The sequence below is a fragment of the Scardinius erythrophthalmus genome (assembly GCF_964197995.2).
Source record: "Scardinius erythrophthalmus genome assembly, chromosome: 4".
Classification (NCBI taxonomy): domain Eukaryota; kingdom Metazoa; phylum Chordata; class Actinopteri; order Cypriniformes; family Leuciscidae; genus Scardinius; species Scardinius erythrophthalmus.
The window spans coordinates 49,716,596-49,739,666 of record NC_138224.1 but is presented as its reverse complement, the minus strand read 5'-3'; the positions used below and the strand labels follow the sequence as shown (position 1 = coordinate 49,739,666).

General features: G+C 36.9%; 1 protein-coding gene across 2 annotated transcripts in view; it reads right to left on the bottom strand.

Moving 5' to 3' along the window:
• Positions 1-17,893, bottom strand: part of LOC308689779 (NLR family CARD domain-containing protein 3-like) — a 42,524-nt gene extending 24,631 nt beyond the window's left edge. For both annotated transcript variants that reach the window (XM_081363714.1, XM_081363713.1), the window contains exons 1-6: positions 17,797-17,893; positions 12,126-12,410; positions 11,926-12,018; positions 9,335-11,147; positions 8,918-9,091; positions 770-943 (exon numbers count right to left, since the gene is read on the bottom strand). In XM_081363714.1, the coding sequence (XP_081219840.1) occupies positions 770-943; positions 8,918-9,091; positions 9,335-11,147; positions 11,926-12,018; positions 12,126-12,390 (2,519 nt within the window). In that variant the 5' untranslated portion in view covers positions 12,391-12,410; positions 17,797-17,893. The remainder of the gene's footprint in view (positions 1-769; positions 944-8,917; positions 9,092-9,334; positions 11,148-11,925; positions 12,019-12,125; positions 12,411-17,796) is intronic.
• Positions 17,894-23,071: the final 5,178 nt, after the last annotated feature.

Genomic DNA, 23,071 nt, shown 5'->3' with positions numbered 1-23,071 from the left:
TGTTATTCTTTTATGATTTTTTTCTAAATAGTGAACTGAAATGTTACTGAAATGTTTCTTTATTCAAGAAGGGCATTTGAGAAAAAAATTAAGAACTTTGATAAAAGAAATTAGGGATTGAAACCCTATGAATAGCCTGTGAATAGCCAGTCGTTAGTAACTATAATGCAGACAAAATAAATGCATATTTAGAGCCATAACCAGGCTGGAGAGGTGTGAATGTGTGCATGGGGGAGACTGACACTGAAAGGGGCTCGTTTGCACCACAAAACAATAGAGACAAAAGACTGAATGGATGCTTAGAAGATGACTAAACATCAGTAGCATTTTAGAGTCTAATCAAAATAAAGTCATATGACATGATTTTGAAAAACATTTAACTAAATACAGAGTTTTAGATGTACCATCTTCAGATTTTAAATATAAAATGTTTGGACGTGGCTTTAGCTGTAGTGCATTTCTAGATTGCTACAGTGCCAACTTCAATTTTATTTTCATGAGGATAAAATACATTTCATAAAAATACATTTCTAATAACTTTACAAAACTTTGAAGCCATTTATAAAAAAAAATTCATTATGACAATAATTAATTCTACATTTACAATAAACTGCCAGGTGTCAGTTTTCAAATGAGATCATACTTGTGCTTTTAGTGCAAAGGGTTCATGAACTGTATCTGTTTCAGTTTGGGTATGTCATTTCTGGGAATTTTTCTAAAAGTGGGGTTGCAGGTTAACAGGTTAATCAACTCTTTATGCTCTACATACTTGAGTTTTTCCAGTCTGTAGTTTGGATCCTCCAGTTTATCAGTGAGCAGCTTGACTCCTGAATCCCCTGGGTGATTGTAGCTCAGATCCAGCTCTCTCAGGTGTGAGGGGTTTGAACTCAGAGCTGAAGACACATAACCACAGCTTTCCTCTGTCACCATACAGCCAGACAATCTACAAAGACATACAGCAACAGTGCACATGACATTAGTTTGGCAATCAGACGTTACTATCACACACTGATCTTGGCTGTGTTTCCCAAAAGAATCTAAGAATAATTTTTTTTCAAAATTACATTGTTTTGAATTGAAAATATATGGTTTACATTTAGACAAGAAACATTAACAGTCATACAAATAACAGTGAATGTGTGCATATTTCAAAATAAATCATTATTTGCAAGTATATAAAATGCATTAATTTACAATGAATTCTAAAACAAATCTTAATTTCCCTTTAATATCTTTAAATCTTTTTATGAAAAATATATGAAGCTCATAACATCTCTCAGCCAGTCATCAAAAGATGGAGGGAGATTTTGTTTCCAGAGCAGAAGAATGCGCTGTCTAGCTAATAATGTTGAGAAGACAAAAGCCTTTGCAGCATTTCCAGACAAGCCAGTGACATTTGGAGAAAGTGCAACCAAGGGGGCTCAATCTGTGTCTTTGTAACTAAAGACAAATTTACATTATAGTTGCTAATAAATTCTTAATTTCTCTTAAATATCTTTTTTTTATATCTTTTTAAATATCTTTCTAATAATATTTTATTTTTTTAAATCTGTTTATTGAACTTTTACAATAATACAAGGATACAGATACAGGAGAATAGTGAAAAATATTGTTATTGTCCAAGTTAAGAATGGGCATAACCAAAACATATGTAATAAATCAGCAGGGGCCTGATAGCAACGATCACAGAGAGGATCAACACCAGGCTTAATTTTTGCCAACCTCACTTTTGTCCAGTTAATTCAATGAATACATTTTAATTGGATAAGACTGTGACGAGCACAAATAGAAGAGGTATGAACATGGGACAGGATCTGGTTCCAAGTCTCATCATAATATGTGAGGCATAGATCCGACTCCCACTGTTGTCTAATAAAAGAGAGAGAGGAAGTGGAGATGGAGGAAATTAGCCTGTATTAGAGCCCGACCGATATATCGGCAGGCCGATATTATCGGCCGATATTAGGCATTTTCAAAACTATCGGTATCTGCATTTATAACGGCCGATAAATTAATATTTCAAAAATAAAATAAAAACGGACGAAACACCCTTCAACCATGTTATGAGGGTTGCCGTTGTATAGTTTGTCCACCAGAGGGCACTCTACACCGTTCCTGTTGGCAACACTCGTGTATAACGTGCCACACATTCAGCAACCTGTTGATCCAGCCCGAGTCGGGCAGAGAGAACCGCGAGTGAGATCAGCGGTGAAGTGTGTTCATGGTGAGTTGGTCACGACTCACGAGACATACATTGCTTGAATAACAATTAAAAGAACATCCCTATCAGTTCTCTTAACTCAAATAAGGATGACAAATTTCGTGACTCATGTCCAGTTTTGCTGCGGTTAAATAAGCCGAGAGTGAAGCGGAACAACGCGACGTAGGCTATATTCACATAAAATGTTAACACTGCAGTTCACAAAAGTTCATAATGTGCATGTGCTTTAATGCTTTGTCGGTTAAACATTTAATTTTAAATGCTGATGCGCTGTTCTAACGTGTGCGTTTCTCAGCGCGTACATGTGAAGCTCACATGCACTAAAAGCCTTTCTACCAGCGCCTGGATACTGGACTAAGTTATCTTTCGAGTATTATTGTGCTAATACTGTTAAATACACACAAGATTTACATAAACAATGTCGGTTGTCCGCTTGTCAAATGCGTGTACATTAGACGTGTCGTGCTCAGCTCTTAAACAGACAGTAGCAATTGTAAACACATTGCCGCTTGTCCTTAAAGGGATAGTTCACCCAATAATAAAAATGATCTCATTATTTACAGGCACTCTAATGTTGTTCCAACTGTATTAATTTCCTTCTAATATTTTTCTAATATTAATAGTTTGAAGAATGTGGGTAACCAAACAGTAGCTGGTCCCCATTGACTTCCAAAGGAGAAAAATATACTATGGAAGTCATTGGGGTACATCAACTGTTTGGTTACCCACATACATCCAAATAACTTATTTTCAACAGAAGAAAATTTGAATTTGAATTTGTTGTCAATTTGAATGTGAAATTGTTGTTTTTGTTCAAAGGACTAAACGTTTAGTCTTAAAAAAAATCTTAAGTTTGTATTTTTATACATTTTATTTATCAGAACTTTAATATATTTTGATGTTCCTCTGTTCTGTTGTGACAATACAAGAAACAAGTTTCTTTTTAAAATGCATTATCATATTATTTTAGTTAAAACTCATAAATAACTACAAATAACTAATGTTAGGGAAATTTGTTAATGTTTTGTTGCGCGTTTCTGAAAAAAAATATATATATATCGTCCGATATATCGGAATATCGGATTTTAAAACCAACAAATATTTGTACCGGTATCGGCCTTCAAAGTCCTTTATCAGTCGGGCTCTAGTACCCATCAAAAGTTTGTACACACCAATTGTAAAGTGTGTCCAAACTTACTGTACTATAATACACATAAATAATATTGCTACTGTATTATAATATACACATAAATAATATCGGCCGATATATCGGTATCTGGCTTTTTTTTATCGGTATCGGCATCGGCGCCCAAAAATCCATATCGGTCGGGCTCTAGCCTGTATATTGTAGACCAGTGGTTCCCAAACCTGTCCTGAAGGCCCCCCAACACTGCACGTTTTCTTTGTCTCCCTACTCAAACACACCTGATTCAACTCATCAGCTCATTATCACATGGGTTAATTGAGCTGATGAGTTGAATCAGGTGTGTTTGATTAGGGAGACAAAGAAAACGTGCAGTGTTGGGGGGCCTTCAGGACAGGTTTGGGAACCACTGTTGTAGACAATGCACCCCTTTTATCTAAGGCTACTTTAAGAATCTGATCAAGGTAAAATCTAGGTAAAACATTCATGTTCACCGAATTCACGCGTAAAATCAAAGAACTTGTTGCCAAAACCGAATTTCTGTAGCAGACAGAAAAGGTAATCCCATTCCACCCGATCAAAGCCTTTCTCTGCGTCCAGAAGAGCCTTTGATGGGTGAGAATTAGAGGAATAAATGATATTCAATGCCCTTCTTATATTATGAGACCGTAGTCTGTTTTGAATAAAACCAGTTTGGTCATTGTGTATGATTGCCAAAAAACTTTTCAAGACGCTTTGCAAGCATTTTAAAAGCAGTATCTTTACATCTACATTCAAAAGACTGACTGGCCTGTACAAACCACATTTGTGTGGGTCTTTGTCTTTTTTCAAAATCAAAGAAATACAAGACTGAGGAAGGGTTGGAGGCAGGCAGCCATTATTAATGGAATCTAATAACATGTTTAGGAGAGGTGTTTTAAGTGTTTGAGAAAACATTTTTCTGCACAGGGAACCCAAGGGGTCTTGCCATTCTGCATACTCTGGATTGCTAGCACTATCTTCTCTGTGGAAAACGGTAATTCTAGCTCTTCTCTCATTGTATCCATTATTGTAGGTATGGGCAAAGGTTTTTACATTTTTTTAGCTGACTTTCCTTTAACTGAAGCACAAGAAGTTTACTTGGCTTGTCACCATACTCAAAAAAATGCATCTTTAGTCTTCAGCAATAACTTTTCAGCCTGATTAGTTGATAATATTAAAATCAGATTGAAATTTGAGTCTTTTTGTCAATTTCAGGATCCAGAGAAGCTGCATAAGCTGAATCGAGCCAAATAAGTATTTCAGCGAGGAATTCAGACCTTAGAGACGTGATTTCCTCACGAATTGTTGTGGTAAGCATCTCTTTTAACCCTCTGAGGTCGGCAATCACGCCGGCGTGATCTGCTCTCTTTTTTCCTTATCAGTTGAATTGAGACCCGAAATACTCTTTTGACTTTGATTTTACAAACAAATTTCATACATCAATCGATTCTGTTAAATGTGTATTATTTTTGTGTATACTCACAATAAAAACAAAGTGTTGTGCTTTTTGCCAAATAAATAAAAATAAACACGAAGCGAGTTCTGCCTTCTCTCTGTCAGTGTAGTCCATTCTGAAACACGTCCGAAAATGAACAATAACTCAGCGAATACTCAGTCAATCAGGCATACAGACACACAGGCATGAAGCTTGAATTCTCTTCTTTTAAATGAATTAATTTATATAAAAAACAAATATTCTCATAAAAGAGAGCGATTCCAGTCGAGCTCATTACAGCTGATTCAAATGTAATGTGACACGCCCACGGAGAGCGCGCGCTATTCAAACGCAAATGACTGAGGCAATCCACGCAAACCTGTGAACGCCCCCATATCAGCTCGAGAAAACACAAGTTTATTCAGATCATTACTTGTTTACACCGTCTCGCAGCGCTGTGAGGAATAATAATAACGGAAAATGTCCCTCAGAAGTGCGGGTATTTCGAGGAGCAAGGATCAGACTGAGCTGAGGAATACAGTAGTAAGTTTTTTTTCCTTCTCACGTGAATCGGGTTTCTGTTTATGAATGAATGAACGGCAGATATGCGCTGTTTACCACAGCTCGCAAAAAAACAGTTTAAATTTAAATCGCGTTTGTGAATGAATGATGATGTTTTAGCAAACTGTATTGCTATACTGAGATGAGTAAAAATCGACTGAAATATGTTGAAATAAAATGTAGGCTATTTGTATAAGCAACGTATTAAACTGCAAATTAACATTTATATGCCCTAATATTTCATAAAAACAATGTTACAGTCAGGCGAAATATGAAAGACAACATTTTGTTGACTAGATTTGGGTACAGTTTTTACTGTAGAATATACTGTAAGATTACACTTGAATTGTTGTTGTAATTGTAACCTTTTTAATAAAAAAATATATTTACAAGGTAGATGTAAACAAACTATTAAAAGGTAAATATAATTTTTTTCTTTAAATAATTTGTACTGTGTTTTATTAGTAACAAATTTGGGGAGAGAATAAATATTCCAAAACTGAAAATACAGTATGAGAATTAACTGCACAATTACTAGACATGTTAACCTTGGATATTATACAATTTGCAAGCACAATTTGTGGATAAATAAATAAATAAATAAATTATATATAAAAAATATAAATAAAATTGATATTTGTGTATAAATATATATATGTGTGTGTGTGTGTCAGAGTTTCCGCTAGAAAAAAATGGTGCCGGTCAAAGTGACCGGCAAAGGTTTCGTTTTCCGGACATTTTGATGATATGCCGGTCAAATAGGCCTATCGCCTCTTAAATTAGTCAAGTTGAGGAAAACTGGAGGCAGGCTATGTAACTTAAAAAATGACATAATAAGGCCGTATAGAATGCAACATGTTTATTAGCCTAACTTTCAAATAGACGGAAAAAACATGAACGACCGATTGGCGTCAATCAACGTCAATTGTTTTTACTATGGTTTCACATTCATATTTTAACAAACCAATCCCCCTTCCCAACATAAAATATCTGAAGCCTATTGTTTTTACTCAAGCGAACTTCCAGTGTCTCTCCACAACTTGCAATGCGCATAAGCCGCGTAACCTTGTTCTCCAAGGCGACTTCACTGCTTCGTCTTGATCCGATTCTGCAGCGAGAACCCCCTCTCTGCAGGAACACTCGAGACCCATTTTATACTATGGTTTTGTACGTTTCTTCATTCGGATCTATTTGCGATCCATTCTAAATAAACAACGCAGTTTATATGCTTCGTCCTTGTTTCATTATTCATTAAGATAATAATTAATAAATGCACGCATAATTATCAGTGAACTTGATAAATGTTGCAGATATGTTTTGCTATGCATGCACAAACAAATGCCTTTCAACTTATGTGTGCAAAATTCAGAATAAAATGAATGTGCAGCAATTTGTACAAATATAGAGTCTATGTCTATACGTGTTTTAGCCATTAAATAAGCTCATTTAGTTTAATATTTGTTAAAATATAAAAAAAAAAATTTTTTTTCATTTTATGTTGATTATGAAAAGTGAACCGCACGAGTAAGATGTAAGGATGCGTAATATCGAGAGACATGGAGCGGGTCAGATGATTTTGACCACTTAATTAAGTTTATTGTTTTGTAGAAAGCCTTTTTTTTAAAGTGAATTTCGTTTTGTATAAATTGTATCTTAATTTTAATAATTTTTTTATCAACCAATTGCCTGGATTTTAGCAAATATAGCAGACGATAGTCCTAATCATGACGGCGCCCGCGCGGTCACTTGCATTGCTGGAGCGCATCTCATCCTAATTCAACGAAACTCAGCGTAGGCCTCACCCTCACAGACATGAAATATATCTTAAGAAAGCTTGAAATGTCTTTTTAATAATTTAAAACGAAAAGAAATAGGCTACAGTCTGATTATGTAATCCATGATGTGCATTTCTCTCTAGCGCGTTCACTATGGAGATGGCGATAGTCAACAGCTTTTTTTCTTTACAGCTGTTGTTGCTGTTAATAAACCAAAAAATAATAGGCCTATAATTTTATTAAACAATAAATGAAATGAAATTGTAATTGTATTAAAAAAGCAACTAAAAAACAAAACTCCTGTTTAAGGTTTTTTTTTTAACCTATACTAATTATGCATTAAATTCTGAGTCGCTGTCCTCGGTGCCCAGAAAAGCGCTGAAACGGAAATGAAGGGGAACCCGTTTTTATTTACTTTTTTTGCTTTTTTTTTTTTTGGCTTATTTTAACTGGCCCATCCAGTTTTCTGGAGGCCCACCTACAATCAAAATCCTGGCGCCGCTAGTGCTTCGCAGCAGTCTGATATCAAGAAATAACAGACCGCATTCCACATTGGAATTCAACCAAGCCATGTAATAATGTTTAATAACTTTCAAACGGTAGAGCCTGTTACTTTATAACATAGCCAAAGGTAGGTGTATTTTTGCTTTATACATTTTAGGCTCAAATTCAGATTGTGTAAAGGGGGGCGGGATAGCCAATTTTAATCTGACTATTTGACCGGAGAGATTTAATTTTGTCGGACATTTCATTTTTTTTCGCCCAATGTCCGGCAACTACCGGACAACGGAAACCCTGGTGTGTGTGTGTGTATATATGAAGAGTTCAGATGCAAAAGCCTCTAAATGCCATCCGAAATTTTCTTCTAGAATGATCATTTTTATGAAGCTTGTATATTTAAGTTAGCTATAGGTGACACACCTGAATGAATGGCTCATTAAGTATGCAGGGGCATTGTCTCATCAGGTGTGAACTACTAAATATGCATGATTGTTTACGCCCCATCTGCATATTGCCTTTCCAAACTAAAAGTGTTTCACAAAACTTAAATCAATGTATCGTTTTATGTGAATAATTAGGCAGGATGATTTTCACATAATTTTGAAGAAGAAATCTAGGTGACGACATCCATTAGTCAAAAGTCTTATTGCCATATATTTAGCATGTGTTTTGTGGCCTTATTTCAGAAACTTTCATTTTTTGTTTTTTCAATAACCATGCATAAACATTATTCTCTCAAAAATGAAAACATGTACATACATGTGGCTCACATATCATGGTAGTCCTGTTTGTGCTAAATAGAGTGTAATTTTTTTTTTGCCATTGATTTGTTTATAAGCAACTAAAAAAGCACAAATGTCAGGGTATTAATAAATTAAATTTACGGAGCAGCTCCCAGGAAATTTTATAAGTTGTAAAACATATTTGGTGTAACTGTGTCCTGCACACAGCCACTAGATGGCGCTGCTAGCTTGTTCAGTGCTGTCAGAAGCAAATCATGCATGAAATAGAAGCATTTTACAGTTTTAGTAACTGTTGCAAATTCAATCTTCATACAGTCCATTCCCTTCCCCTCACCCCAAACAATATTTTTCTTAAATTTACGCAGTCCATGTGGGTCATACGTCTGTATAAATATGGAAAAATATTGCATTTCTGCAAATATTTTGTCTCTTGGGGTGCTAAGTAGCCGCTTACCTTGCTTACTGGTTAAATCAGCCTCTGATTAAAGCATAGTTAATCATTTTAAAACCATTCACCTCAGTATCTCCAGCTGACAGTTTGGACTCTTCAGTCCATCAGAAAGAAGCTTCACTCCAGAATCCTGCAGGTCATTGTTACTCAGGTCCAGCTCTCTCAGAAAGGAGTTTGAGGATTGTAGAGCTGATGATAAACTGTCACAGGACTGAGCTGTGAGATTACAGCTGTGTAGCCTGTGTAGAGAACAAAACAAAGAGCAGTAGTAATGCTTATTAGCATTTATAATCTGGAGCTTGAAAAAAACATTAACTGTAGTGAATTAAGCAAAGCTAAAACAATTATCTCTTCATAATTTCACACACATTACTTTTATTAATTTTTCTGAACTGTCTAGGCCAGCAAGTCACTTTATTTAAATTGAAGGCAATTACAAAAGACTAACAGTGTTTATAAATGAATGTAAAGGAGACTTTTACAGTGCTCTTCTGGTGTTTCTGATCACCGGCAGCAGTCTCATCAGTGCTTCATCAGATATTCTGTATTTCTGCAGTTCAAACTTCTCTTGATTCTCTTCTGACATCTGGAGCACAAACACCAGACCAGACCATTGAGCAGAGGACAGATTCTGTGCTGAAAGTTTTCCTGAGCCTAGAGTCTTCTGGATTTCCTCCACAAAGTCATCTTTCAGTTCACTCAGACAGTGGAAGAGATTGATGGTCCTCTCTACTGATTCCTCCTTCTCTATTTTCTTTTTGATATAGTCAACAGTTTTTTTCATGTCCCCTGTTTTCTGTTCCAGTCCTGGCAGTAGTCCCTTCAGGTCACTCTGATCAGACTCCAGTGAGAGACCCAGGAGGAACCGAAGGAAAAGGTCCAGGTATCCGTTCTCACTCTGTAAAGCTTTCTTGACTGCAGCATTATAAAGCTGAAACAGTGGCTTTTTGGACAGTTTCCATGCCAGTTTTTCTCTCCAGGATTGAAGAAATAGGTCAGCTTTCTCATCTTTGCCCATCATAAACACATAAAGAGCAGCAAGGAATTCCTGTACGCTGAGATGTACGAAGCTGTAAACGTTTCTTGCTGCTACCTTTTCCTCCTGAAACATTCGAGTGCATAACCCAGAGTACAACGATCCTTCACTGACATCTAGTCCACATTTCTCAAGATCTTCTTTGTAGAAAATCAGGTTTCCCTTCTCCAGCTGTTGAAAGGCCAGTTTGCCAAGCTTCAGAATAATCTGATCAAAAGACACTGCATGGGAATTCGGTTCGGGCTCACAGTATTTTTTTTCCATCTGTTTCTTCTGAGAAATTAAGAAACGTGTGTACATCCCTGTGAGAGTTGTGGGAGTTTTGTCATTGCTCTCTCGAGCCAGTAGAGGCTGGAGAACAATAAGAGAGATCCAGCAGAAGACAGGAATATGGCACATGATGTACAGACTCCTGGATTTCTTGATGTGACTGATGAGGTTTCCAGCAACCTCAGGACTGCTGTTATTGATGAAGTATTGCTCTTTCTGCTCATCGTTAAATCCTCGCACCTCTGTCACTTGATCAATGTAGTCACGGGGGATCAGACTGGCTGCTGCTGGTCTGGATGTGATCCAGATGAGAGCAGAGGGAACCAGATGTGCCTTGATAAGGTTTATTATTATCTTACTCACTGTTGTTTTTTCATTTACATTTGTAAATATGTCGTCTTCTTTAAAGCTCAGAGGAAAGCGACATTCATCCAGCCCATCAAAGATGAACAGAACTTTACCATCACCTTCAGGAAGAGAGGGCAATTCTTCAGGACTACTAAAGAAGTATTTGTTGAGCAGTCCAATGAGACTGTACTCTTCTTTAATCAAATTCAGTCTCCGGAATGGAAGTGGAAATATGAAGACTATATCCTGATTTTCTGTTCGTTCAGCCCAGTCAAAGATTAATTTATTGACAGAGACAGTTTTTCCCACTCCTGCGATCCCCGTTGTCAGAACTTTTCTGTTTCGACAATCTGTGTCACACTGGACTTTAAACATGTCATTACACACAATTGGCTTCTCCTTGGCAGTCGATCGGTTGTGATTTGATTCGATCTGTATCACCTCATGGTCGTTCACTCTTCCTCCAGTCTCATTCCCCACCACATATAAATCAGTGTAAATATTGTTCAGGTATTCCTTATGACCCGTCTCTGAATTACCAACCAATATCCGCTCGTAGTCCCGTTTTAATTTGTTCTTCAGTCTACAGCTGGTCTCTGTGTAATCCTGAAGAGTAGCTTCTCTATCGTATGCAGTTGAGCCTTTAAGAAAGAGAAGAAAAGTCAGCAAAGACTAAGATATTATGTTTTTCATAAATTCCTGCTTCGACTATATTCAAATGAATCACACTCTCACTGCAATAGTGTTTACATGCACATCTTACACTGATTATGCTGAAGTTGACAACATAGAAATGCCTTGATTAATACTTGAATGCAATTGGAATTGGATTTATCAGATTTTCACTATTGGACTCAGATCAACTTAAAGGAATAGTTCACTTAAAAATGAAAATTCTGTCATCCTTAACTCACCCTCAAATTGTTTCAAACCTGTATGAATGTGTTTTTTCTACTGTGGAAGTCTATGGGTTTGGGTCATCAACTGTTTGGTTACCGACATTCTTCAAAATATCTTCCTTTGTGTTCAGCAGAAGAAAGAAATTCATACAGGTTTGAAACCACTTGAGGGTGAGTAAATGTCAGAATTATCCTTTTTAAGTAAACTATTCCTTTAAGGCCATGCTGACCAAAATTATCTTATTTATTTAAGATTTTTGATCAAACCATTGACATCTAGCACACCAAACAAGACATGATAATGTATTAGAGTTAGCTGCATATGTAGAAGTTGCTTGTAGAAGTTTTAATTAAGGGTTTAAGGCTCGTGTAAACCATTTAACCATTTGTAAAAAATGACTAGACAGTCTGTTATAATAAATGTACTTGAATAAGATCTGCTGCTGTTCTTCTTGGCCCTGTAATTGTTGCTTGCTGTTATATTTTCTCTTGTTTTCATGTACAGACAGGGATTATTTACCCCTGATCTCTTCTGAATGAGCTCCAACCGCAGCAGACGTCTTCATATTGCCTTCAGCCTGACTTGAGTGTGTGAGAGAGAGAGGATCACTCACTGGGAAACATAAGTCACACAAACACATCAGCAGAGCAAAGTTTATGTCAAACAATTACATTGGTAAACGATCAATCACATTACAGTCACAGTGTACTAAATGTTACCTTGCTTGTGATTGTTCTCCAGCTGATCAGCCAGATTGTTCTGGTTCATGTTCCTCAGGATCTTCACCGTGATCTTCACAGTTTCTTCTGGCCCAAAACATGCTACCATCTTATCCACTGTGTCTAAGATATCTGCTTTCTCCATTTCAGACTTTGATATACACTCATGATCTTTCTCTAAGTGCCACTTAAACTTCTTCCGTTCAGCTTCTACTAGTTCATTCAGTGATTTCTCAAGCAGATCTTCAACTTTAACAGACGCCATCACCCTTCACAGATTCACAGCTGCAGGATAAAAAAAAAAGATCTAATGTAGTTTCACTCTTAACATGTTGACCTAAGCGCTCAAATGTTGTATGGATTATGAAATGAAGCTGTGATCGGATCAGGACTTTCATCCAAACTCATCTGTTAAAGGGGTCCTATAATGCTCCTTTATGCATGGCATCAATCTGAAACATGCTGGCAATGAATACCCTAGCAACAAAATATTTAGCACAAGTTTCACCCTATAATTTCCAAAAGTCATTGTGAAAATCTATTTCTTTACCACTTCATATTCTCTGTTTTTAATTTTTCCCTTTTACACTTTTGCCATTTGTTGTCTCAACATTAAGGCAGTCTATGCTCTAGTACTGTTACTCTAAACGAGTTATCTGACAGGTTTATCATTTTGATACTAGAATTAGTTGATTTCTTCGATGATGGATCATACTACGGAAGTTTAGCAGTGAGTAATGTTGTTGTAGAGGAAACATAGTTTAGATTGTTGAATGGCAGGGCTGTCCATCACCAAATTACACAAACATCTCATTAAAATGTCTACAAAACTATAAAACTGATCAGAGATCAGGTAAAAACCCTAAACACTGGTTTACTGGGATCGGCCCCCAACAGCGAACCTTTGAAATTTCGAAACATTTGGAAACAGTTGCGACGTAAAAAAGCCCTTTTTTTTACCGAATTCACGTGACGAAAGCGGCCATCACTAGTGAAGACAAACATTTGATTGAACAAGATCCAAACTGGAGTATAAAGTCAGTATCTCGGTGCTCTTTGATACGGGATAGATCAACTTGCAAAAATCATATAAGGCCAAGGCACTCGAGAATTTAGAAAAAATAAAAGCCTTTTTTCATGGCTATAACATTTTTATAAGCATTCATATATCCGCACAGCAAGTGTGTGTGAGGATCACATGCCAAGGACAAGGAGAGGAGTGAGAGGAGTTAGTTTTTACCACAGAGGAATGTGAATGCAGTCTAGCATAGTTTCCACTGATGCATATGTTGACTGAAGTATTCTCTTTAAGGAACGAGGATTGTGTAGCATGAGATATACATTCAATTTTAAACATGAACACGTTTCTCTACCTTGTAAAGATAATGTAAGTTCATTTGGTCAGCATATAAATGCCCAACCTTTGTGTATTGACGAATGAAGACCATCTCTCCAGTAAATTGTTTTTCTCTGCTATGTCTTGGCATATAATAATAAATAAGAGATCTAATGGCAATATAATTGGTGTTTGCTTCCGTGATTTGGGGATTAAAGTTTAATTCCAAGACTAGACTAGTGCCAGTGCTGCCAACTCTCAGACATTCAGTGTGAGACTCACGCTATTGACACTGTTCTCACACTTACGTTACACAACCATATTCTCACTTCTCCTTCTAAGCTTTTTCCGGTATTTTGTTGTTGTTGTTGCTCTGTGGCCTGATTTCAAAGCCTTTGGAGATCTTCCTGAAAGATGATCCTCATTATTGATATCCACTGTTACAGCAGTGTCAGCTTGACAGATGTCATTGTTCTCTTTGGCATCTTCAGTCAGGGTGGCATTGCTGTAATCAGCAGCAGATTTCATTTTGTTTTTACGGACTGCCTGCCTGTGTTTGACCTATTGCCTGTTCTTTGGATTGCCCCTTAAATAAAAGCTGCGTTTGGATCTTAACCTTCATGTCTCGGAGCAGTTTGTGACATCAATGGTTTGTGGCAAGATCCATTTCCATTTTTTGAGACATCCTTCAACTTTTTCTAAAACATTTTCCCAATACACTCAAAAGTATTATCTCCAAGATAAACACCAAGATATTTAAATCCACCCTTGTTCCAAATTAACCCGGCAGGTAAAACAAGTTTTCTACTTAACTCATCACTGATTGTTACAGCTTCACTTTTCCCCCAGTTAATTTTAGCAGAGGACAATACACCAAAAACATTAATATTTTCTACAAGGGTGTCAATATCTTCTTGTTTTTTGACAATGACAACAACATTATCGGCATAAGCAGAACATTTTAAAACTGTTTCACATCCAGGAGGGTTTACACTGAAAAGAGAAATCTTAATTTGCGCAGAAGAGGCTCTATGGCCAAGGAGTACAGCATACCAGATAATGAACATCCTTGTCTGACCCCCCTATGAACTTTAAAAGGAGCACTTAAACCACCGTTGATCTTTAAAATACTCTCAATGTCACTATACAAGACTCAGATCATGTTTATAAGGCCAGAGCTTAACCCAAACGCATCTAACGTTTGCCACAAATACTGGTGTTCGACTCTGTCAAAGGCCTTTTCTTAATCAATTGAAATCGGGCAAATTTCAAAACCCAATGAATTGGAGAGGTCCAAAACATCACAAATTAAAATGATAATGATATCAACCTATTGGGTATACAATAAGTCTGGTCAACATTAATAAAATGCTCCATAACGTTTTTCAGTCTCATTGCCAACACCTTAGACAAAAGTTTGTAGTCAGAGCAGAGCAGAGCCACCGGCCGCCAGTTCTTGATCTCTTGTAAATCCCCTTTCTTGGGGAGAAGAGTGAGGATTGCTCTCCTGCAGCTCAATGGTGAGTGTCCTTTACTTAAACTGTCTCTGAGAACAAGCAACAAATCTTAGCCAATCACAGGCCAGAAAACTTTATAAAAGTCCACAGGAAGGCCATCAATGCCTGGAGCTTTACCGCTTTCTAGACTCTGCAGCGCAGAATGTAGTTCATCAGCAGAGATCGGTGCATCCAACTCTGCATTATCCTCCTCAGAAACCCTCATAGAAGGACTGTGCCTTTAACAAATGACATTTAATTTCTTAACTTTAAACAAACTGATAAGGGAAACTCTCTTTGCATCCTCTCTGGCACCATTGATGTTTAAAGAACCCAGCTTTATGTCACACATAGCAAATGTTAATTTGCATTTTAACAAAACAGAGAGGTTAACACAAACAAAGAAAAAGAAAAACAAAAGACACTTAACCATCATTAGCTATTTATTATTTAGACAAAAAATGTCTTGGTCTGTGAAGGTCAGTTGGCCGGGGTGTTCTGTATTTTCATGAATAGTTTAACTGAATCAAGGAACAACTTTAGATCTGGGAAAAACTCATCAACTTTAACTGATCTCAAGCCTTTGGTTCTTTGTAAAAAGGACTGAATTTTGGTGAAAGAGTAAGCACTCTCCACATCCATCTGTGTGTCTCCACTAACATCACTTTCAGACTCTTCGTGTTCATCAACCCATCATCTGACTGAGAAGAACAGCTCATGGGATTCGTCTTTGACACTTTTGTAACTTGTTCAGTGTTTGATTTATTTTTTATTTTATTTATTTTTTTAAATTTGGAAATGTCAGCATCCAAGAAAACCTCTTCCTCATTAAACAACACTGACTCAGCAACTCTAGTTGCGGTTTGACCAGTTCTCTGTGGTTCGCCAAGTAAAAGAGGCTCCGCTTTCGGCCCGAACGGGCGGCGGGTCCGCTGCATAAACAGCCCGTGTCTCACCTGCTCTCTCTGGGCATGAGCGAATCACATGCCCTACAGTCCCACACCCAAAGCATTTCATCATCTCTGATGTTACACGCACAGTGTAGTCAAAGTCATCAACCTTAAACTTAAACACCAAATTCAATTCTTCATCACTCTTTTTGAGAATCATGTGTACATGTCTCCTAAAAGACACAACGTGTTTAAGATGAGGAGATTTACAGCTGATAGAAATCATCTTTATCGGAGACACTAGTTTTCTGTGTCTATGATAATGTGCAAATGAAGGAACACAGACACATTTCCATAATGACCAACATAACCTACCAAGAGCAGCGGAAATGAAAAATAACGATGTTTTGGAAAGCGATGTTTTTCAGATAAAGTCTTCCTCTGGCATTCCACATAAAGGAAGACGAGCTCAAAAGAATTGGCTCAAAAGATTCGGTCATGAAGTCGTCTCGGAGATCTCGATTTATTTAAAGCCTTGTCAGAAATTAGCTTAGCACCAGCGCAGCCCCGCCTTGGGATTTCCTAATGATTTTCCTGTTGTTTTTTTGTTTGTTTGTTTTTTACTCTGTAACTTTATTTTAATAATAATAATAATAATAATAATCATTAAAAACCTAAAGAAAAGAGTCACACTTACGGGTTGAATGTCAATATAAGCTTTGAATGACTGTTTTTGCTATTTTTTGTAAGGTGGTGGTGGAAGTAAAATGGGTAACAGCTTAGGTGCAAAATTTCCCTTTTGCATCTGTGGGAAAATAATTTGACATTTATCAACACTAAAAACAGTAGCTGAGCTGTCATCTAATAATAGCTAGTATAGTAATATAGTAATAATATGGGGCCAGATTTATAAACAGGTCAAATTAGCGTAAGACCACGATATCACATAAAAACGCGGACTGAAGTGTAAAGTTCTGCTGTCGATCTAATGATAATGTGCAAATGAAGGAACACCGACACATTTCCATAATGACCAATACATCCTAACAAGAGCAGCGGAAATGAAAAATAACGATGCTTGGAAAGTGATATTTTCAGATAAAGTTCTTCCTCTGGCGTTTCACATAAAGGAAGACGAGTGGAGTAAAAGAATCGGCTCAAAAGATTCGGTCATGTAGTCGTCTCGGAGATCTCGTTTTATATATATTTGTATCCTCGTCAGAAATTAGCACTAGCGCAGCCCCACCTTAGCATTTCCTAATGATTTTCCTGTTTTTTTTTTTTTACTCTGTCACTTTCATTTAAAAAATAATAATAATACTCATTAAAAACCTAAAGAAAAAGTGCAGCCTCTTAATAAACAACTGGCTCAGTTAGGCTGACCTGTGCACACGACGGGTATCAGAATCGGCGCAAAACATCATCATCTTTCCAAACACTCAATGCCAACGCGGCACAAACACTGTGTGATGTGTGTGAACACTGTGTGACTTTTAAACTTCAAACTGCTTTAAACTTCTTCAAACTTTCTGGTCCAAACTTTCTCAAGCCAAAGTTTGTCTTGACAAACTTTTTAATCTAGTTTATTATTATTATTATTATTGAGCATTTTCACATAGGTGAAATAAAAACATAAAATAATTTATAATTTTATTTACTCTGGCTTCTTCCAGTAAATATCACAATCCAGACACTTTAATTGGAGAGTATAGATTTTCTGTAGCCATCAAAACTACATCTGTTTGTCATAGTCGATCTTCTCACTAAAGCTGATCGTCTGTGAACCAACACCTGGCCGACACAAGAGCGGAAGTGTTGAACATTAATGTTTACTTTCCACCTCTGTATATTTCAGATTGTAAAGAGTCTGTAAATTAATGTAAACTAAAAGCAGAATCCCTAGAGCTCAATATCATTATAATCCTGAAGATTAATTCCTGAAGACTTACCGTGATGTGATATTTGTGCCAGTGTAAAATATGTGTTGGCTCTCTGTCACCCTGTTTGAGTTTGCATTCTGTGCGCTGTCTACGCTTTCTCTTCCTCTCTGTGGTTTTCCTTACGCAACTTTGACGCAAGCAGAAAACAGGCTAACGCATGTATTGACACATGTATCCTCTGTCCAACTGTATTAAACTGAGAAACAACTGAGCAGAAATCTGGTCTCTGTGTCTCTTATTTGGTTCTCCAAGTGCACTGTCAGGCTTCACGAGATTTGGAGGGCATTGCAGAAGACTGTAGATAATCAAGAAGTTATTATTGGTTATTATTATTATTACTGTGTGTGTGCGTGTAAAGTAAGTGATTATTGCTGTATTTCCTGCCTTGTGTTGGCAGAGCGTCTGCTTATTCTTATGTTATGAAGAGTAGCAAATTAGCACATATAGCTTGAATAATATCTGTGTGAGTCCATGTAGTCTAGAGTGTTTCTACATTATGTTGATGTGAGATGCTTGTGTATATCTCATACATCACATTATCGTGGATATAAGTGATATTTAGAGATGATTATTAACATGCGATTATCATTCACGTGCTAATAGCGCCCTCTTGTGGAGATGCACAGAATAATCACTCAACTTTTTTATTAATGTCATTATATATATACAGGGATGCACATAAGTGGTGCGCAGGTGCGCATGCGCTACCCAATTAAACAATGCGTACCAGATGAATCGCCGCAACCCTCATTTGCGTACCTAAGATTTGGGGATAGATAGGTGCGCAATCTGTGGTGTTGGATAGGCCTCAGAACTAGAGATGCGCGGATGGGCGATGATGAGACACCCCTCGCTGCAGACTGTAGCTCGGTTACGTCACGTATTCACGTCACGTATATACCTCACGTATGTGTTACCACGCATGCGCAAAATCTGTTTATAATACACACGTGCGCACGCGCAGTTTTTTTTTTTCAAATTTTTTTCCGGCGATGGATGCGATGGCAGTAAGTCAATAACATAGCCAATAAGCAATTATGCTTTTAGACATTGAAGTAAGTTGTACTTTTTGCTCTTTGCACTTGGAAACAGAATCCACATTTTCTGGCATTGTAGTCATGTGAAAAAATGGTATGAGGTGTTTATGTTTATTAAGGAAAATGTATTCTTTAATTTTGTTTTGCATTTTGAAAATGTCATTTTTGGATATTTAAAGTATGATAACAGTGTGATTAAGGAGGCTTTGGTATATACATGCATTTTACATATATATATATTTTATATTTGTGTTTTCTTTGCTACCCTGGCTCTAAAATGTATGTAAAATGTTTTGTTGTTTAAAGCTATTCAATAAATAAAAATAAAAGCTGTTTTAAAGGAGTCATAATGTAGAAATTTCACTTTTCCACGAGAATCAATGTATGTTATGATTGCATAATGATTGTACACTGGCCGGGAAGCCGATATTTAAAAGTGAAGCGTTTGTTTACCTCAGGGTTTGTAAAATAGGCCACGTGCACGCGCACGAAAAAACGAGATTTTGATTTCTTCCCCCTCTTGACGTCAAGACGGGAGGATATACCAAATATGGACACCGCAAACCTATGCCGCGGGAAGCCCGCCCCTCTCCCCCTCTCCCCCTCAGATTCAGTTTAGTAGTGATGGGCAATCCGGCTCTTTTTCGTGAGCCGGCTCGTTTGACTCGGCTCACTGAAAAGAGCCGGCTCTTTTTGACTCACAAACGGCTCTTTAAAAAATATGTTTTAACTCGCTGAAAGTCCACCACACAACTGTGCAACGTTAATGGGCAAAGTTATGACTGACTATTTTTCTTACCTTCTTTTTATTTTTTTTATGTGGATGTTACTGAGCTTGTAGAAGTTTAGCTCTTGCGTTCTTCTGAACATCTTGCGCTGCCATTGCCCGATGTCATTTCTGAGTCATATCAGACCATAATCTGTCTCTCTTTTGATGCCTAGGCTATTTCACGAGTGGTAGGCTACGACTGGCTGTTGTATAAATGTTGTATAAATATAACTATTATCGAAACAAAATAACAAAATAACGCAGGCAGTCTCATCTAAGAGACGTTTAGGCCTCCTCCAATAGTAGACAGCTGGGCATAGCTTGCAGGTTTGCTTAGTGGCAAACTTTTTTCATTTGATTGGTTCAACTGCCAACCGCCCGAATTTAATTAAAAATATTATTTTTCATCACGTCATCCGCCCGATCCGCGGTTTATCCGCATCTCTAGTGTGTGTGTGTGTGAGCTCGGCCCTCCCTCATGCAGTTTAATTGGTTGACATCGCGTGTATGATTGACAGGAACAGAATGTGAGGCTGATCAGGGAGTCGAAACAAATGTGTGTGCGCCTTTAGGCCTATATAATTATGTTTTTGTTGGTTTTTGAATTAGTCAATTATTTTAAATACAATTAAAATCATTCATTATTTCATTATTAGCCTACATAATGATTTAATTTCTATAGGCTATATTTTTTTTAAATAGAGTCGGCTCTTCAGACATGCGAGCCGGCTCCCGTCGTTCACCTACAAGAGCCGGTGTTCTGTCGATGTAGCATACTTTGTCAGAATAGCATACCGGAAGTTAAGTTTTATAGCGGGGTCTGTCAATTTAACCTACTTTGTCAAAACAGCATACCAGTGTTTGTGAAGGGTATGCTATTTTAAAGCCCCTGGTTTAATAAAAGTACAGTTTATAAAGGGGTATGCTGTTTTGATGGCCCCTGGTTTAATAAAAGTACAGTTTATAAAGGGGTATGCCGTTTCGATGGCCCCTGGTTTAATAGGTCTTTCTTCATAGAAAATGTATTCATAGAAAGTGTATTTTCACACTTACCAGCATACCCCTTCATAACCTATTTCTGTGTATCTTACTAAAAGAAAATAAATTATTAAAACATTCATTGTTTATAGACTGGTTTAATTTATTATTAGTTTAGTATATTAAAATATTTTAATACAAATTTCAAATAGAACAAGTTCAAGTTCAACATAGAACTTTTCAACAGTTTGAGGCAAACATTATGCATTTAACACACACTTTTTACACTTGAAATGCTCTGAGGCAAAGGTTGCAGGGGTACACTCCTTGTGCGTCCATCTTGAGCATATGTCACACTGCACCTTTAAAGACAAGATTTTAAAAAAGTCACTTTAGAAGTGCAATATATAAACAATGAAGCATTGAAGAATTGTTACGAACTTTTTTAGCTGTACTAGCAGTAAGAAGAAATACATTTCATCTTACTGCTACAAGAGCCTTAAATAGCCATAGTTAAGACTATTGTAAACTCTTCTTCTTTTGCTGTAGCTTGATTTGAGTACACACACTTCACTCTGTACACCTCAGACTTCCAGTTTAAGTCAGAGACCTGTCATCTGCAGAAATACTCAGACGACTCTGCAATTGTCGGGTGTATCAGAATTGATTTACATTAGATAAAGACAAACAAGTAATAAAAACTCAGTGAGTGTTTTAGCGCAATTTTCTCACCTCATGGGATCACAACACTAAGAGATAGTAAATGAAAGAGAAAATAAGTTGCTCGAGAATATAACTTTCTCTTGAAATTCAAATCAACTTTCTGAAATCAAATCAGCAATGGATAATAAAAAAGGCACAAAAAAAAATCACTTGACTAGAAAACAGAATTTTTTCTCGAATTTCCAGGAAATCCAAAATCTTTTCCTGGATTTTTATTTGTGCGTTCCCGAGATTAGACCTTCCTTAACATACTGCCGAAAACCCGAAGTCTCTAGGTGGTCTGGTTGAGGAGTAGATAGGCGCACAGACGCACAGAACAGAAATCATGAGTTAACAATCGCAATTTTGTCCGGTGGAAAATTGCGCTAAAAAGCTGAGTGGATGGATAGTGAAAGTTGCCAGTTTGTCAGTATATAACGTATAGTCTTATTACCATCTCTGTGAAATCCTCCTCAGCATCAAACTGCAACATGATGCAGGAAACACAGAGATCTTCCACACCGTCTTAAATGAAAACAAAAATAGTGCAACACAAGCAATGTTAATTTACAGACATTTGCTGCAAGACTTTAGCACAATTTATCCTGAATATAGTCTCTTGTCAAAGGACAAGTCAGACATGGATAATTATTAGATACCTTTGCATTCCAGAAGAGTGGCTGCAATTTTGACTCTTGCGGCTGAGACCTCCTCTGTGTCTGTTTGAGCAACGCAGATACTTCTACCTTGGAGAATGAGCTCTGCAAACTACAAAGAGTCAGTGTAGGTGTAAAGTAACACACATTCACCCCAATTACATATATCAATAATACCCATACCATCAAAATTAAGACTCCACAACTAGAGCCGTCCTGCTGCAGACTGTGTTTTGCAGTTTGGATCGTCCACGGGCCTTCACTGACATTTCTTATCTTCCAAAAATTTCTGTTATTGTACAAGTCATTAGTTCAGAAACATATTCAAATACATAAGTCTACAAACACAGTAAGAAAGGCTTGTTTTACATCACCTCCAATTCCGAAGAATTTTTCTCTGGTACATATTTTCATTACCGAGGGGGTCTATCACAAGGAGGGATTTTTCATCCATTTTGACAATCTGTTGAAATTTTTAAAAATGTATTAGTTACTCCTAAAACAATCCCTAAAGATTTTATAGACACCAAAAACTACCAATAAAGTTTGTGGCAAATAAAGAATCAAGAAAAGTACCACTAAAATCCAGTGAGCTCCAATGTTTACTAGGGGTGGGAATCTTTTACCATCTCACGATGCGATTCGATTCCGATTCTTGAGGCCACGATTCGATTCAAAATCCATTTTCGATTCAAAAAGATTTTCGATTCAAAACAATTCGATTTTATTCATAATGATTTCTAATCAGGTTTCTGATCATGATCTACTCTCATCTGCTTTGCTATACAGAATGACAAACATAATGACAGACATTAAAGTGTCTTTTTCACATTTATTAAGTTCAATTCTCAGGGAAGTGCCTTTTATCAAAAACATCGAAAAAATGTTTTTACTTGGTACATTTAAAGCAAAGTATTTATGATGACCCATAACGAACTTACTTCTAATACTTCCTATATTAATTTTATTAATAAAACAAATGGAAGTGATTTGGCAAGTCAACTGTAAGGTTACATTTGCCAGCATATGTCCCAACATTGCTGAGAACCAACAGGAAAATAAATGTGTGCTTGTACTAGCAGCGTACTTGTAGTAAATTAATACAAACTTCAGCATATTCTGAATCTCTAGCATTTAATAAT